Source organism: Corella eumyota, chromosome 2, assembly GCF_963082875.1.
Source record: "Corella eumyota chromosome 2, kaCorEumy4.1, whole genome shotgun sequence".
Lineage (NCBI taxonomy): Eukaryota > Metazoa > Chordata > Ascidiacea > Phlebobranchia > Corellidae > Corella > Corella eumyota.
Window position 1 is genome coordinate 10,229,228 of NC_137491.1, and position 16,137 is coordinate 10,245,364.

At 28.4% G+C, this 16,137-nt stretch overlaps 2 protein-coding genes across 2 annotated transcripts; one reads left to right on the forward strand and one right to left on the reverse strand.

The window, feature by feature from the left end:
* Positions 1-482: 482 nt before the first annotated feature.
* Positions 483-2,497, reverse strand: LOC145742975 (transmembrane 6 superfamily member 2-like). The gene is made up of 4 exons (XM_082560822.1): positions 1,760-2,497; positions 1,471-1,684; positions 1,205-1,288; positions 483-954 (listed from the first exon to the last, which is right to left on the reverse strand). The coding sequence occupies exons 1-4, from the start codon at positions 2,401-2,403 to the stop codon at positions 727-729; spliced, it is 1,170 nt and encodes a 389-aa protein (XP_082416948.1). The 5' UTR covers positions 2,404-2,497; the 3' UTR covers positions 483-726.
* A 5,353-nt stretch (positions 2,498-7,850) lies between these two features.
* On the forward strand, positions 7,851-16,128 carry LOC145743241 (cGMP-dependent protein kinase 1-like). The gene is made up of 16 exons (XM_082561160.1): positions 7,851-8,062; positions 8,273-8,442; positions 9,507-9,636; positions 9,981-10,125; positions 10,356-10,564; positions 11,069-11,218; positions 11,869-11,963; positions 12,056-12,167; positions 12,244-12,506; positions 12,714-12,831; positions 13,150-13,280; positions 14,048-14,210; positions 14,414-14,561; positions 14,757-14,893; positions 15,162-15,325; positions 15,518-16,128. The coding sequence occupies exons 1-16, from the start codon at positions 7,898-7,900 to the stop codon at positions 15,639-15,641; spliced, it is 2,424 nt and encodes an 807-aa protein (XP_082417286.1). The 5' UTR covers positions 7,851-7,897; the 3' UTR covers positions 15,642-16,128.
* Positions 16,129-16,137: the final 9 nt, after the last annotated feature.

A 16,137-nucleotide genomic window follows, 5' to 3' on the forward strand; every position in this document is an offset into this window, starting at 1 on the left:
AACAAAATTAATAAATCTTCAACAGAAGTATAAAAAGGAAATTTTATTCGTAAATGGAAACACTAAATGGTGCTTTCCACGTGTGTAGCTTTGCTCCACGTGTTTTAGTTTTTTATTTAAAATAGTAAACAAAGATAAATATAGAGACTAAAGGTATAAAAAATTAAAAGGGATCATATTAAGATGTCAACCACTTTTTATTTAAGCACAGGTTTGTTTATTTTGTTGTTTTTTTTTAAACTATAAAATCGGTTCTAAAAGACAAAACTTATATTTGTGATTGTAATTTAAAAAGATTATTTGTGATTTTATTTTAAATTCAGTAAGATTATGGGTTTGAGTCCGAATGATTTAATGATGTAGCCAAATAAAGTAAGATGTTAAAACTGATAATTAAAGTTTAAAATTTTATCTATGGCTGATGTTACATCACATAATACCAAAAACACAAAATTGAAACAATCCAGTATTATATAACAGATTTTTATTTTAAAAAACTATTTGCAAAAAACGGCTTTAAGTCTTGCATACAAAATAAATTAAACATGCGTTGGTATGTTAAGTAAACTCCAAATAATAAAAAAACATACAAAAATCGCATAGTATAGTAATTAACACTTCTAAACTTTTATAAAAAATCTAAATAAAATTATAAAAATTAATAATAGTATTTGTATAGGATAATAAAACATATCATTTTTTAAAACCAATCAATAATATCAAATGTTATTTTCTTTTTCTGTCTGCCAAATTTTCATTGCTTATAATTTTCATCTGGTGTTGAGCTTGACCCATAAAATGTTGCTTATTACTAAAACACCTTATCATTAGAATATGGGCAAGTATAACTAGGCTAAGATTCAGGGTTAAAACCAAGGGTATTTTGTTGTCAGGAATTCTGTATTGAGGTAGGGAGGATGGGAACCATGAGTAAGCCAAATAAACTACAGTTCCCTAAAACATAAAAAAATGGTTTTAAGTCCAGTTAGAACTATAAAGGCAACAATTAAAATAATCTAGTGTTTAAGGCAGTGAACAGTGGGTAAATTTTTAAAGAATGTAGGTCTGTAGTTTCCTTTAAAAGTAACATATGACATAGAAAAATATTTTCTACCAAACAAATTTGTTTCAACTTACTTTAAAAAAGTTAAGTCTTGTTAAAATAGGCAAGTAACAACAAATTGTGTAACATAAATTGACAAACCTGCAATGATGCTGCGGCATAAAACACAACCAAATTTAACATCCATTTACAACCTGGTACAAATAATGCATAGACAGCTGCTAACTGTAAAACAAAAAACAAGTTAAACACATAAAAAATAAAATTTCAATATAAAACATAGCAACTTAAACTATATACGATCTAAACCATTACACTAAAACCATAACTTAGAATTTAATATTATGTTAACCTTAAAAAAACTTGCCCTATGTTAAGTAACTGTAATAAAATAATCAGATTTCAACCTGAAATGGTATGCCATAAAGTGCAGTGTACAACACCCATAAGCTGCCAAAGTTTGAAGGGTCTAGTATGTAAGGCTCATAATTAACAACATAACTCTCTACTATAGGTATTTTTGATCCTAAAGCCCCAAGACCTCTAACACAACTGAATACACTTGCTAGTACGAGCCCAATACTCCAATATTTATCAACCCATTGAAAATTTGATGATGGTCTAAAAAAATATATAAAACGGTAAGTTATGAAATCTTAATAAATTAGTTTTATGCGAAATCATAATTATAATTACTTTGCTTTATTGTCGCTATTTGTTATTGTTCTAGGTTTAGCCAGAAAATGGACTAATACCCAAACTGGAAAAACAACCCAAAGTATGGTTATCAAAGAAGAGTATTCAAGCTTATCTGAATAAATGCCACTAAGGGCACCCAGCATTAGAGTGAATTGACTTGTAATCACCCCACCACACCAATACAAAGACATTTCTCTGTGATCTATGTCGTTATCAATTTGATAAATAATGACCAGATACATAAAATAGTTTACTATCGCATTCCAGAATTGGGCCATTGTTCCATGAGGTGTTGCAAGGTAAACTTCTCCATGCTCGAAATAAGCAGCATTTTTGCTCCTCCCAAATAATTCTAACCTTCCTATTTGCAAAGCAAAATCAGCAACCGATGCCCACATGAATAGGCAACACACATAATAAAACAAACCCCTTCCTTCTAGGCCCCTTTCAGGCGAACCCTTTACCTCAGAGGGGGGTAAAAGTATTTCAACAACCCCGATAATGACCCCAAGTAATATAAACCCAATTATCATAAGAGGTAATGGTTCAGATAGCAATTCATAACTTGTAACAAATGTCACCAATGGCCATGCTGATAGGCTTATTGCGACTGACACAAAAACACCAAAAAGACGAGACATCGTTGTGAAAATTTTTTTTTAATAAGTAATCTTAAAATAAATAATTTAATCTAAAGAATATTTTTTTTGCTTCCACTTTTAAAATTTGCTTAGTTTAGCACTGCTTTGCAAAATTAATTAGATTTCAAGCCAAGATTATTCTCGACAACCTGACAAAACCGTTTTTACACAACTAAAAATACAATTTTTTTAAACGTTTATTTAAAAAAACTTTTTTTGCATTAGAAAGGGAAACCCCCCATTTTTTGAACTTTTTTTTATCCCCAATATTTAATAAAATTATGGAAAACTCAAAAACAAAAAAAAGTTAATCTTTTGTAAGAATAACGTATTCTATATATTGTTTGAAAAATAATTTTTAGAATATTTAACGGCGACGACAATTTTTTACAATACGTCTAAACAGCATGCAAAAATTTAAATTTACAAAAAATGTGTAAGAATCAAATTCTATAAAACCGGTGGCACTGGCAGCAAAAAATTTGTTTTATTAAGCACTAAGCACTTTTGTATACACACGAAATTAATGTCCATAAACCTTTAAAAATGAGGATAAATAAAAGTACACACCTTATTAGTTGAAAAGAAGATAACTTTCACAATAATAAAATTACTGTCCAAATAGGATTATGACTCAAGTTTGCTTAAAATTTACAGAAACTAAATTTCTAATTGTTCTCACTAAAAATGATCGTCAGGTATTACTAAAAGGACGTCACCAGTCAATTCTCAATGAAAAAAATTGACCAATAACAATCGAAAAACAGCGATTTACAAATAATTCGAGTTGGTCTAATCGTCATAATCTATCACCCTACGGAAAACCCAATAAAATATAATGACCTCATGACGTCAAAGGGAAAAGTTGGGTTTATTTGGTTTGGCCGGTATACGTGACGGTGATCAAAATTCTAAATTGTTTGCACTTAAGCAAAACTGTCGAAAATATCATTGTTTGCTTAAATCAACGTTAAACAAATATGCGCTAAATTCTTCCGGCAACTTATTTCGTAAATGACGAAAAGTTTCGTAACAATTTAGGAAAGAGGACTTTTTTAAATGATATAAATTTTTAAAAAACATACTTTTTAATTTTTACCATTTTTACCAACTAAATATATATTTTTAATTAAAAAAATACTTTCAAATTATTCCGCATTTATTTAAACGTACAAAATTTTTTATAATTTTCTGCTTAGACAAATAATTTCTCTCTAAAAACACTTGCAGGCAACCACAAAACGAACATTAGCAACCGTATTGTTGATTGTTTTTGTAAATTGAACATTGACCTTTTAAAATTATAAAAAATTTAATGCCCCAGACCGATTAGTAGTGTAACATTCTGTATAACTACTAGGTAAATAGCCTTATAACCGAACAAACAAACATGCACTTTAGGTTACGTTTACTTTAAAATAAAACATTTATGTTGCTACCCCAAGCAATAACTTTAACAATAGCACTGAAGGAAATTAATGCAATTAAATCGAACTACCTAGTTTACATATTTCTCCGCCTGTGGTAATACAAACACTTCCATTTGATTAAATTGTATTGAATTATTTTATAATCTTTCAAATTTATGACTTTAACAATCTTGCTGGTATTTGTACAAAGTTTTGCGAGAAACATCTCATTAGTTAGTGCTGGCTTGAAGCAAAAGATTTCTAAATTTTTTTAAAGGGATTTAAAAGTACGTTATTACATTAAGAATATTAAGTTAAATATTTTAACCGTTAAATGGTATTAAACTAATATTTTATATTTCTGTTGCAAAGATGTTCTTTTTTTAATTTAAATTTTTTTTAGCTTTTGGCAAATGCAAAATGTGACTTTGGTAATGTCAAAATTTAAAGAAATATTTACTTAGGTGGTCTGTGTAATAATAGTTAAGAAAAATTTATTAAATTTATCGCACAAAAATGTTTATTAAAAATTCCAAAAACAACTTTTAATAAACGTTTATTTTAGTAAACTGTATTTAATTTTTAATTTATTTTAACTATGCGTATTTAGGTTCTCAAATTCTCTAATTTTTAATAATTAGTAAAAGCTTTTTGGAGTTATTTTTATTTTTACGGTACAATTTACTGATTTAGGTCGCAATATTAGGTAACTAATAGTTTAGTCTTGTTAAGGTATCTTTAAATCTTCGGTATATTGACATAATAGTAATCTGTGGGTATTTTAAGAATGTAAAATTAGCGCCTCTGACCTGGTCAGTCTATTTGCGAGATGTGTTCTAATTCAACAAACAATTTACATGTTTGTAGTTAAATTTACACTGACCACATTTTGTAAAAAATGTTGTGTTAAAATGTCTTTTAAGCGGGAATTACGAATATAGTTAAATTATTCTTTTGTATTACTGCTTTAATTTTAGAATATAGATTACTTAGTTAAGGTATGCGTTTTTTTAATTTTTATTAAATATTTTAGGTCACTAGAAAAAAAATATAATGAAATAGGAAACTGATAACCATTTGAAATTTATCGGTAAGTACACTTTAGTATTTTTTTGATCAGAAATAATAAACAAATTGTCAACAGAAAATCCACAATGTATTGTTTAACATAAAACTAAACGTTTAAAAAATTACTATTTTTGTAATTAATTTCAGTTGTTGTATATTAGATTGGGTATAAATCTTAACCGTAATATTTTTTGCATCGTCATACTAAAACTGTGTTATATTTCTTTATACAAAAAAAACGCGAAACAAAATGTCAAACACCCACACAAAAACTTAGCGTCAAGTTAGTTTAATTACAAATTATTTATTACTACTATGTCTGATTACATAGGAATGATAAATTGTTGCCTTAATCTGGGAGTGTGCAAAGGCCAAGTGTGTTTGCACAGTTTTGTACAAATATAACCTATAAATTTAGCAGTCTGCTAATTGCTATTAGGGCTATCATTAAACCTTGTTCAAACCTGGGTTGCAGTTCAGAGAAAATGTTACTTTAATTAATTATAAAATTCCGTTCTCAATTCTTTTTATATGTTTTTTTGTGAATGTTAAGACAACAAACTTTGACATTGTTTAAATTAGAACTTGTGTGGGTTTGCTTACGTGCGTTCGGTTTGAGTTCGGTACCTTTATTGTGTTAACTTTACTTTGTTTAATTTAATTAAAGTGTTAGCTGGGTTGACGTTAATTTGTTTAACTTGTGGTTAGTTTTTACAGCTCTAAAATTTGTCAACTCAATTGAAAAATACCCTATAAACATCGCTCTTTAAGAATCTGTAGTCTAAACTCTTTTTTTATTTTAAATTATATTATTGAAAAGTTTAAGAAGTTGCGCAATATAAAAAAGGTAGTAAAAAACATGACAATACCAACCCTATAGCGTACTTTTCAATTATAGAATTTTTATAAGCACTTGGTTAAATTTTTGAATATGTTGAAGAACACTTGATAATGACTAAGCTTTTTAAAATAGCCTTATAAGAACAATATTAAAAATGAAATTTCCCGTTGGGGTACAAACTTTAAAAAAGGTTGTAAATCAACTTATAGGTTTTAAAACAACTTAAACTGAAGTGGGGAAATTTGGAACATATTCTCGCTAATACTTGAAGTACCTATGATGTAATTTAGTTTTACACATATCTGTAGACTTTTAATATTAAGTAGTATTCAAAATCAATTTTGCTATTATAGTTAGTTTTTTCGTGTGTTGAATTTTGAAGCCGTTATTTCACTTTTAACTTAATTTTTATTTTAGTTTTGAAGTTGTTTATCATAATTGATTGACGTAGTTTAAAGTGTTAAATAGTGATTTATCCTAAAACATTTTACTAAATTTATAAAGATGATTCGTTCGAAAGATATGTTCAGATGAAAGTTATTTATAGTCAATCTATTATATCAACTAGTGTTAGTTATCAACGTTTAAGTTAAGAAACAAATCTTACGAAGTTATTAGGGATTTTTCTAAATTGCGTATTTTTATTAACAAAAACAAATTACAAATAAAAAAAGTTTTTATTTATCAAAAAAACAGTTGAGAAAGTGGCTTTGAAAAATTTACATATCTATAAAGTATATTGTCGATAAATATATTAAAACTACGTTGTTCTTTTTGTGGTCAGTCGTAAAAAAGTATTTAAAAACAAGTTTGGGGGCTGTCAATGTGATAATAAAAAAGATATTGTATGGAAAAATGTTAAAAGGCACCTTCCAACAAACATAAATCTGTTTCGTAACAGCAGTTTATTTTAAACGATTAAGTTTCGTAATACTAGTGAAATAGTAATTTATCCACTTCAAATACCAAACTGTCATGTGCTTTTTTTTAATCTCTTATTTATAAAAGGGAATTTTGTTTTAATTTAAACTGAGGAGCTACCGGTCTGGTTTATAGATAAGTTTATAGATCGAGAGATTACGTAAGCAAACAATGCCTAATGTCAATATTGTCTGCTCGTATAAAACCATTTACGTGATATAGTCAGCAAAGTCAGTTCTCACATTAACCTAGTGTAGATCAAGTATTAGTAAACTTAAAATTTAGTTCTTAACAGTTTTAAATACGTTTTAAAACAAAGAATAAAAAGTCTATGTTTTTATAAGTTAATTAGTAATATATAATAACAGCAATTACTTTTATAGTTTTATAGTTTCAAAAATATTAAGGTAATTACCTAGTTAACAAAATGAAGAAAAGACTTAAGTTTTTTCGTAAAAAGGAAGGCAGCATACCTGGCCTAAATGGTAATCAACAAGCCTCAGTTGGTAACGTAGTGGTAACTAAAAGAAAGGAATCTTCAGCAACCGAACAAGTAGATTCAAATATGAATAAAACAACTAGTAGCCCACCGTCTAGTAGCACCTCTTCTTCACGCACCAAGTTGCCAAGTTCACCAGCTATATTGGGGTAATGGAAACATGAATTGTCTAAGTTCAAATGCTTTTATATACCATTTTCCCAATTTATGTTAATATATTTGCTTTTTAGTGATTTGTTTGTTTTTTTAATGTTTAGAACTTGTTTGTTTGTTGAATCATGATTTTTTGTTTACTTACATTTTATTACTTTATTTTTTGTTTTGTAAATAACTTTTAAATTGTACATGTTTTAATTTAACCAATCAAACTTTAAGAATTAGTTTTTAATTGGCCTATGTCATAAAATTTGTTTTATTTACAGTGAAAAAGAGAAGATGGAAATCCTGCCAAGCCGTCCAAAGCCCATGAAAAAAGCAGCCAGTTCAGGAGCAATGCTGGTAAAATCTCAACAAAACCCTGGAACATCATTCGTAGGTGCTAAAGCAACTAAACCTACCAAGCCAACCCCAGCCACATCAATTGAATCTTTTAGTGCTCTTTCCATTAACAACTCTGTCAATGGGTCAATGACTTCATTAACCAGCGATGTTTTTGCATCATCTTTGGCCTCGGCTGATTTTGAAAACGTTAAACGCAGAGACTCGAAGACAAGATCTAACAGTCTTGTTAAGCAATTTAAGAAGAAAATTCGTCGTATGAGTGTTTCTGAAAAATCAAAGACTTCAACATCTGAAACGGTTTCGTCTAACAGGACCCCGCCAACTAGTGGTAAACAAAGTAAATCTCAAGGCCAAAATGTCAGGGAATTACAAGAGACTGTACAAAAGTACAAAAACGAAAACGAGACTTTGCAAATAGAGGTTAAAAATTTGAATAATGTTTATTTATAACATATGTAATTTTGTCTTTTTTAAAGTAATATTACCAATAACACAATTGTAATATTTTATTAATTTTATATTCAGAAATGGGGATTTATTTCTATTAATAAAAACCACGATAGTTACCCAATATTTAAGTTTTATTACCGAAACTTTTTGCCCTTCTTAACAGTTTTTGTTTTGTAACAGCTTAGAGGAAAAAACGAGGAACTAACATTATTAAATGTCACAATGGATCAGGCAGTAAAGGGGTATGAAGAAAAGGTCAAGTCGCTTATGCGTGATGTGGAAGACGCGAACAGAAAAATTGAACTTCTTAAAAAAAGCCTGGCCGAAGCAACAAGCCATATACCATCCCAGTAAGTTTAGTTAAAGTTAAAAATAAACACAAATCGAGGCTTAGAAATATAAAGTATAAATACTGAGGCACATCTTTTAGAATTAATGCATATGACCAAACATTGCAAAATTTACCTATGCCATTTTAAATTTATGCATTTACTGATTTAAATAGCCAGATAATAAATCTATGATCAGCTTTGCAGAATTAATAAAGTTGTTAGTATAATGTGCAAGCAGCAGATTTATTACTGCTTTTGATCTACCACATTCCGGCTCGAGCAATTTGCTGTATTGGCCTTGATAGCAAGACTAATTACGGTGTTGTTTCATTACACAAGTTTTTTCCGTGCGTCATTTCGCATACAGTAGGCTGTCAGCTAATGATTAAACAAATAGAATTTATAACTTTTGTTTACTTGAAATTTATTAGCTTTTTATTAAAACTTGACGTTTTCGGCTACGCCGCTATAAAACTTTAAACCTTTTGTTGTCTAAAGGTTAGAATGCATTTAAATCATAATTCGATTCTTGTCTGATGACATGCTTGTTAAAATGTTGGCTAAATTTACAGTAGGGCTGAGGTAACAACTAATTTTGATGTGGTTATAGGCTGTAAATTATCTTCGCCGCAAATATAAAGTTTTACTGGTAACGCCCAAACAAAAATGTTATTTGACTTTTGCGTCAACTTTGCTATTTTGACATTAACTTTACAAGTTTTAACCGCAGTGCACGTAATACCTATAGGATAATAATCTCGAACAAAATGTGTGAATGACAAACCAATATTTAAATCGTAAATAAGATTTTTGTTTGTCTATTGCGCAAAGTATGTAAAGTGTTTATTTTAATCTGCGAATCTTACATAACTTAAAAAATTAAGCGAAAGCCCTACCAGACCAATGTTAGTTCTAATAATGACAAGGCCTTTTTTATAGTTTTCTAAATTTGTTTAAAAAAAAGAAAACACATTTTTTAAAATCATAAATTTTCTCATTTTAACTTTTTTAACTTAAGAAGAATATTATTTGTTAATTTTTTTTTGGATTCAAAATTTTATTTCATGTTACGTAATTTTTAGAAAACCTCCGATTCGCGTCCCGTTTATTCCATCTTTCCAACAAGATGATGAGGATCAAGCTTCCTCGGAAAACGGATCAACTCAGATGAGTCCTCCGCTTAAAAGAAGAGGAGTTAGGGAGATCAAAAAGGTAAATTTCTTTGCTATTTCAAATTTTTTCGAAACAAATTTTTTTCATTTATTTTTTTTAATTTTAACATTTATTTTAGTATACATAAACTTAAGTCTTAGTAAGATTCTTATATTGTTTTTACTAATATAGGAAAGTTAAAATCTAAATTAAATTATACGAAATCGTAGTCGCCATTTTGTGAAATATTTTTAGACGAATTCAATTATATTTTTAGGCGAAACCCAATTAAGTTAGGCAAATTCAATTATAAATTAAACTTAAAAACAAAAACACTTATTTATAAATAAACTCTTTTTTTTTAAATAAAATAAATGTTAAGTAAAAATATAAAAAATATTTAGGCACCTGCAAAAACTTTCGAAAAAACAGAAGCAGTCCGTGACCGACTTGTTACAGCTTTGTTGCAAAGCAAATGCATGTCTCAACTTTCTAAAGACGAAATTTACAGACTTGCTGACGTCATGAAAGTTAAAAAGATCAACAAAGGTCAGTTTTATCTATAAGAAAATTAACTATTTTTAAAATAAAAAAAATTAGTTCAGTTTAAAATTTAATTTATTTTTTCAAAATAGTTGTATTGTAATTTATTAACAATTTCTAGTCATACTAAATGTGTAAATGTACACTCAATAGTATATACACTCGTGATTGTATGTATTTGTCAATTTGTGTCTTAATTAAAAATGTACCTAAATTTATAACAATTGTTTATCAAGGTGAACGACTTATGCAGGAACAGACGATTGGTCGGCATATGTACATTTTAGCGGAAGGGGAATGCCGCAAATATAAGCGGAATCAGGAATCCACTTCACCGAAACTGGGCGGCGGAATTCCCGTCGAAAAATGGACTCTGTTCGGTGATATGGATTTGTATTATCACACCAGAAGGGTCTGGTCATGCCAATGCATTGCGCAAGGAGCGGTAAGTCAATTATTTTGACCTGATACCTCAATGCTGATATTTGTTAGTTGTTGCACCACATATGTGTAATAACTAAGGTTTCTATGACTGTACACAGAACATTTTATAATTTTCGTTTAATTAAAAAAATATTGGAACTTTTGTGGGTCATTTTTCATACTTTTCAGCAAATGAAAATTCTAAATTAAGTCCTTGAGCAAGCTGTTAACGGTACTTACTTCTACCAAACCCAAAAAAACAGACATCTAATTGATAACCACGACAATAGCATAAGGTCAAAAACTTTTTAACTGGCAAAAACAACTCAGGGCCTGATATAATAAGACTCGTGCGGTTGAACCTTTGACATCATGGAAAAACAAAAGTAAAATTGTGCTAAACTTATTGCGTCAGAAGCTTTCAGACAAATTTTGAACTTATTGTGTACATTTAGTAAAGAAACTACTTGACTCTGCACTTAAGTGTGAACATTGAACCTCAAGTATAATATTTTGATATGTTTAGGTATGGTACATAACTAGAGAGGAATTTCGTGCAACAATACCACAACAGGACCGTAAACGAAAGAACGGGATTTTAGCTTTCTTTAAATCAATCGAAACTTTTAAAAAACTTGGCAATCCTGAGCTGATTAAACTAGTTAACGTATCAAGGGTTAGTGTTAAATTTATCTTAAAGTAAATAAAGTAGTTACGCATTCGCAGCTTAAACGACATTTCTTAAAACTTTTGCCAAGTTTTGAGTGTCTTGTTAAAGTGCGATTAATATTAAAGCTGTGCCTTTGTTGTGTTTTAAACTCTATCGCAATATTTTATGAACTTTACAAGTTTGCATAATATCACATGCAACATCATGCCCACAACACTAGTTATCCGCGTGCTTTTTTTAGCTACATTAGCCAAATTAAATATTGTGTTAATTTACTCAGAGATAACAGAGTGTACTTAGAAATTAAATTTATAATTTGTTAATTATTAACATCCATAATAGCATTTGGCTATCTCACGGCTATGCACTCGAGTAGAAAATAAAGTAAACATTTAAAAGTTGAAATATTATTATAGCATTTAATAGTTGTATAAATAGATAATGATTTAATTGAATTACACCATATTAATATAAGTAAAACAATGTTGCAATATATTTTAATTAATATGTTTTTGTTTTAAATATATTTCGTAATACATAAATTCAATAATATTTTTGGTATATGTTTGTATTACTTTAGGCACCACATGTTAAAACTTTTATTAATTAATTTTTAAAGTAAAAAATTAATTATTTGTTTTCCTTTTTTAATTTAGATTGAACATTTTGGCGATGGTGATTATATAGTAAGACAAGGCGGCTTTCCATCAAGTGTTTATATATTAAAATCTGGTCTAGCCCACGTGACTAGGTAAAATTAAAATAGAAAAGTTTGGTAAATTACATTTTGTGTTGTTTAAAAAATTATCTAAAAAACTGTAATTTTATTTTTTATCTTGTTAGACAGGTCGACGGGACTGAAACTCTAAAAACAGTCCTATCAATAGGAGACAAGTTTGGTGATGACGCAGTCGAATTACGTCATCAAAACAACGTCATCGCAAAAGGAAACGAGGTAAAAAACTGTAAAAATAAATTTTAATTTTTATAAAATTTAACAAAAATTTTATTAAAATTTTTTTTTTTTTCAGATTGTACAATGCATTGTAATGTCAGCCGCCGACTTTGACTTAATCAAAGACGTCGTGGGTTCGAGTCCGGGGGCCGAGGGTGTGTCGCCAGCCAAAAATTTCTTGCACAGAATCTCAAGACAAGACGGTTTGGACAGTGTAACGACCGGTAGTAGTGGTTACATTAGTGATAATTCAAACAGCTCACCAGCGCCAAAAAAACGAACAAATCGAAAATTTTATTTCGACAAGAATCACGTGACCTCATTTATGGCAGTGCAAAAGTTGGTTTAAATTTTTAAAATTTTAAAGTTTAAAAATAAGTTAGTTTAATATTTTGAGATGTAAAGAGATGATAAGTTTACAATGGATTTTTTATACCTGTCAACTATCCAGAAACTTAATAATTCTTTTTTATTACAACAATTTTTATTTTAATATTTATTTTCCAAACTATTTTATTTTAAAATATTTTAATATTTTATTTATAGAGAACTTAAAGGGAAGGAAAGAGACGATTTTCAATTTATGTCGACTATCGGGAACGGGGCTTTTGGTTCAGTTGATCTTGTGTCCTCATTATCAAGCAAAAAAGTATTTGCAGTTAAGGTAAAGCGAAGTATTTTTTTATTTCGTGTTTTTTTTTTAATTTTTTAATGTTTTGAAAGAAATAAAATTTACTAAACACGCGTTTATGTTAAATGACAATGTTAAAATTCTGACGCTTTTTAATGTAATAATGTTCAAATTTTTAATTTTTAATTAGGAAAATTTTTAAATATTTAGTCTAAGATTTTATTAACAAGTTTAAAACTTTATTAAATTTTGTCCGAATTTTAGCTTACTGATTTATTTGTGTAAGATTATGGCATTTTTACAGATAAAAAGTTACAAAACCTAAACTTTTTTGTATCTTTTACGTTCCAGCGTCTTTCGAAGAAAGAAATCGTAGCTTCGGAGCAGCAGCAACAAGCTTTCTTCGAGAAAAACATTCAGATGCAAACGTCACAGGAATGTCATTTTATTGCTTCACTTTTCCACACCTTTAAAGACAATAAGTGAGTAACACTTTTATGACATGATTCTTACGTCAAATTATATTCAAAATTTTAAATATTTAGATTTACAAGAAAAGTTAACTTAATCGTTTTTTAGTCTAGCAGTTCTTTGTTTGAAATTTTTATTGTCATTTTGTCTGAAAAAAAAATGTAAAAGATAATATGATAATTTAAATAGGGTTTTTTATGCCAACGCTATATTTGTTTAAGTGATATCATACTAGTCAATAGACCAAAGTCCAGTCAAAAAATATTGGCGAAATCTTTTGTAACAGATATTATTGAAAATTTGATATTTTGTGACCTAGAATCTACATTGCGGCCAGTCTTCTTGAATTCTGACTCCTATTTAGTTTTGGCACGTTCATATTTAAACTACAAAACCTCTATTTACTTTTTGGTTTAGCTAAAAATATATAAAACAAGTCAGAGACTATGTAAATATATCGTTGATAGGGGATTGACATACATTATACTATGTAAATTGAATACCTAAATTGAATAATAACGCCAACAAACTGCAAAAATAAAGTTATATTTAAGTTTAAACACACCTTAATATAGAAGTTAGTCACTTTGTTGAATAAATACATTAAGCTAAGTAATGATAAAAACAAATAATATTTTTTTTTCACTGATTGTAAATGTTTATTAGGCAATTAATTAAATCAACAGATAAAAAATAGTAGAAAAGCTAAAATAATAAATGTAAATCAGCACTAATTTTCTTTAAAGTTACAGATATTTCATTATTTAAATCTTTTTAGGTATGTATATTTTGTGATGGAATTCTGCGCTGGTGGAGACCTATTTGCGATGTTGAAAAATGCTGGATCGTTCAACAGCACCACCTCGCGGTTTTATACTGGTTGTGTGGTACAAGCCTTAGCTTATCTCCATAACAAAAACATCGTTTACCGCGATTTAAAGGTGCTACAAATAAATGATTTTTTTAATAAATAAACTTTTTTTTATTTTTACGATTCTTTGTAAAGCTTGTATAATATTATTTTTAAGTCAAATGTTTTTAAACACTTTTTCATAAAAATATTAAAAATTAAGTACAAAAAAATTACTTCTATAATTTAATAAATAAAACTTTAAAATTTTAATGTAATATTTTTTTTTTTTAGCCTGAGAATATTGTTCTGGATCGAAATGGTTATTGTAAACTAACTGACTTTGGTTTTGCTAAAGTTTTGAGATCAAATTCAAGTTACAGAACTTACACTTATTGTGGTACTCCGGAGTACATGGCACCTGAAGTTATACTTTACAACGGTAAGTCTTCTTTTTGGGAAATTTTTTTATAATCTAATAGGCTGGTTAATGATTAATTTTTTCAAGAAAAAGCATTAGGTTAATCGTTTTTTACGAAAATCTTGGTCATATTTAGACCAAGAGCTACCAAAGTCAATCTTTATATAGAGTCATAGATTTTTTAAGGATTTTAAATAATGATAATTTTATTTTTAGCCCAAACCTTCACAGTTGACCTGTGGTCACTTGGTGTTTTTATTTTTGAGATCTGTTCTGGGAAAGCCCCTTTTAGAAGCAAGAACAACGACGATCTTTCGGAGTTAATTCTTAACGGAATTGAACCCAAAATTAAGGTATAAGAAAGATTTGTTATATAATTTTAACAATTAACAAAATTACAATATTTTATATTAAATAATTTTTTAAGCAAATCAAAAAAAAGGAAATATAAATTATTAGGAAAATAAATTTAATATTGTTTGCGTTCGTTCTTAGCTGTAGTAAACATTTGCATATAGTATTAGCTTTTATTTAATTCAAGTTTCTTGATTGGCATTAAATCGTGCTTAAAAATAGCTTAACTAATATTAACAAAAAAGTTCTTATTGAAAATATGTCTAGGCTGCAAATGCTGCTAACAAAATCGAGCCAGTTATACAAGATTTTATCAGTCGATTGTGTGAACAACGACCTGAAGAACGATTAGGAGCTGGCAAAAACGGATTCAACGAAATCATGAGACATCGATGGTTTAAAGGCTTTGACTGGGTAGCACTTAGACAAAGGTAAAAACCTACCTTTCTTTAAGTTTTAAATTTTAATTTAATTGTTTAGAAATATTCTTAATTTGATTGCCCATGTTCTTTACAATCTAAATATATAAAAAACTTGATTTAACTGATGTTTAATTCAATTAAAAAATGGTTAAATTTTGTTTAAATAGAATGTAAAAAGTTATTAATTTTTTTTTGCGATAGAACGATGTCACCACCCTACAAACCAAAACTAGATGGCGCTAGCGACTCAAAATATTTCGAACCCACAAAATCTCGCCACGTGGCAGATGAAGAAGAACTATCTGGCTGGGATGAAACATTTTAATAATTTGTTTTTGATGTTTTTTTTAGATCATGACCTCTCGAAATTATGATATACAAAAAACGACGTCACAAAAACATGCAACATTGTACGTACTAAAGTGGTCAAACTACTTATAAGTTACTTATAAAAAAATACCATAAAAATGTTTTTCTTTGTTTATTTAATGTACTTTTTGATAAAAAATATTCGTTGTGTAGAAAATAGTAAAAAATTAATTACCAACATATCGTAATGCTCTTTTAGGAAGAAAAAGATTATATTTTTAAATTGAAATGCTACTAACTGAGTTGTATTAAGTGTTTATATCTAGTGTGTTTGATATTGAAGTATAGCTCTTTTTGTTTTTTTATATATTTATAATTTCCGCTACATCGAATACTGTGCAATTTCTTTTTTCTTTTGTTTTTAATTTTATTTTTGTGTTGCGTAGGCATGTTAGGTTTTGTCGCAGTTTATATTCGAGATTCGATCAACAATTTTAAATAGGTTTTTTGTC

Excerpts from the sequence above, each read along its gene's own strand:
- LOC145743241 (XM_082561160.1), top strand. The coding sequence starts at position 7,898 with ATGAGTGTTTCTGAAAAATCAAAGACTTCAACATCTGAAACGGTTTCG. Across the intron at positions 10,565-11,068 it reads AATGCATTGCGCAAGGAGCG|GTATGGTACATAACTAGAGA; the intron begins GTAAGTCAATTA and ends TGATATGTTTAG. Across the intron at positions 13,281-14,047 it reads CACACCTTTAAAGACAATAA|GTATGTATATTTTGTGATGG; the intron begins GTGAGTAACACT and ends AAATCTTTTTAG.
- LOC145742975 (XM_082560822.1), bottom strand. The coding sequence starts at position 2,403 with ATGTCTCGTCTTTTTGGTGTTTTTGTGTCAGTCGCAATAAGCCTATCA. Across the intron at positions 1,685-1,759 it reads AATAGCGACAATAAAGCAAA|ACCATCATCAAATTTTCAAT; the intron begins GTAATTATAATT and ends ATATTTTTTTAG. Across the intron at positions 955-1,204 it reads ATGCCGCAGCATCATTGCAG|GGAACTGTAGTTTATTTGGC; the intron begins GTTTGTCAATTT and ends TTTATGTTTTAG.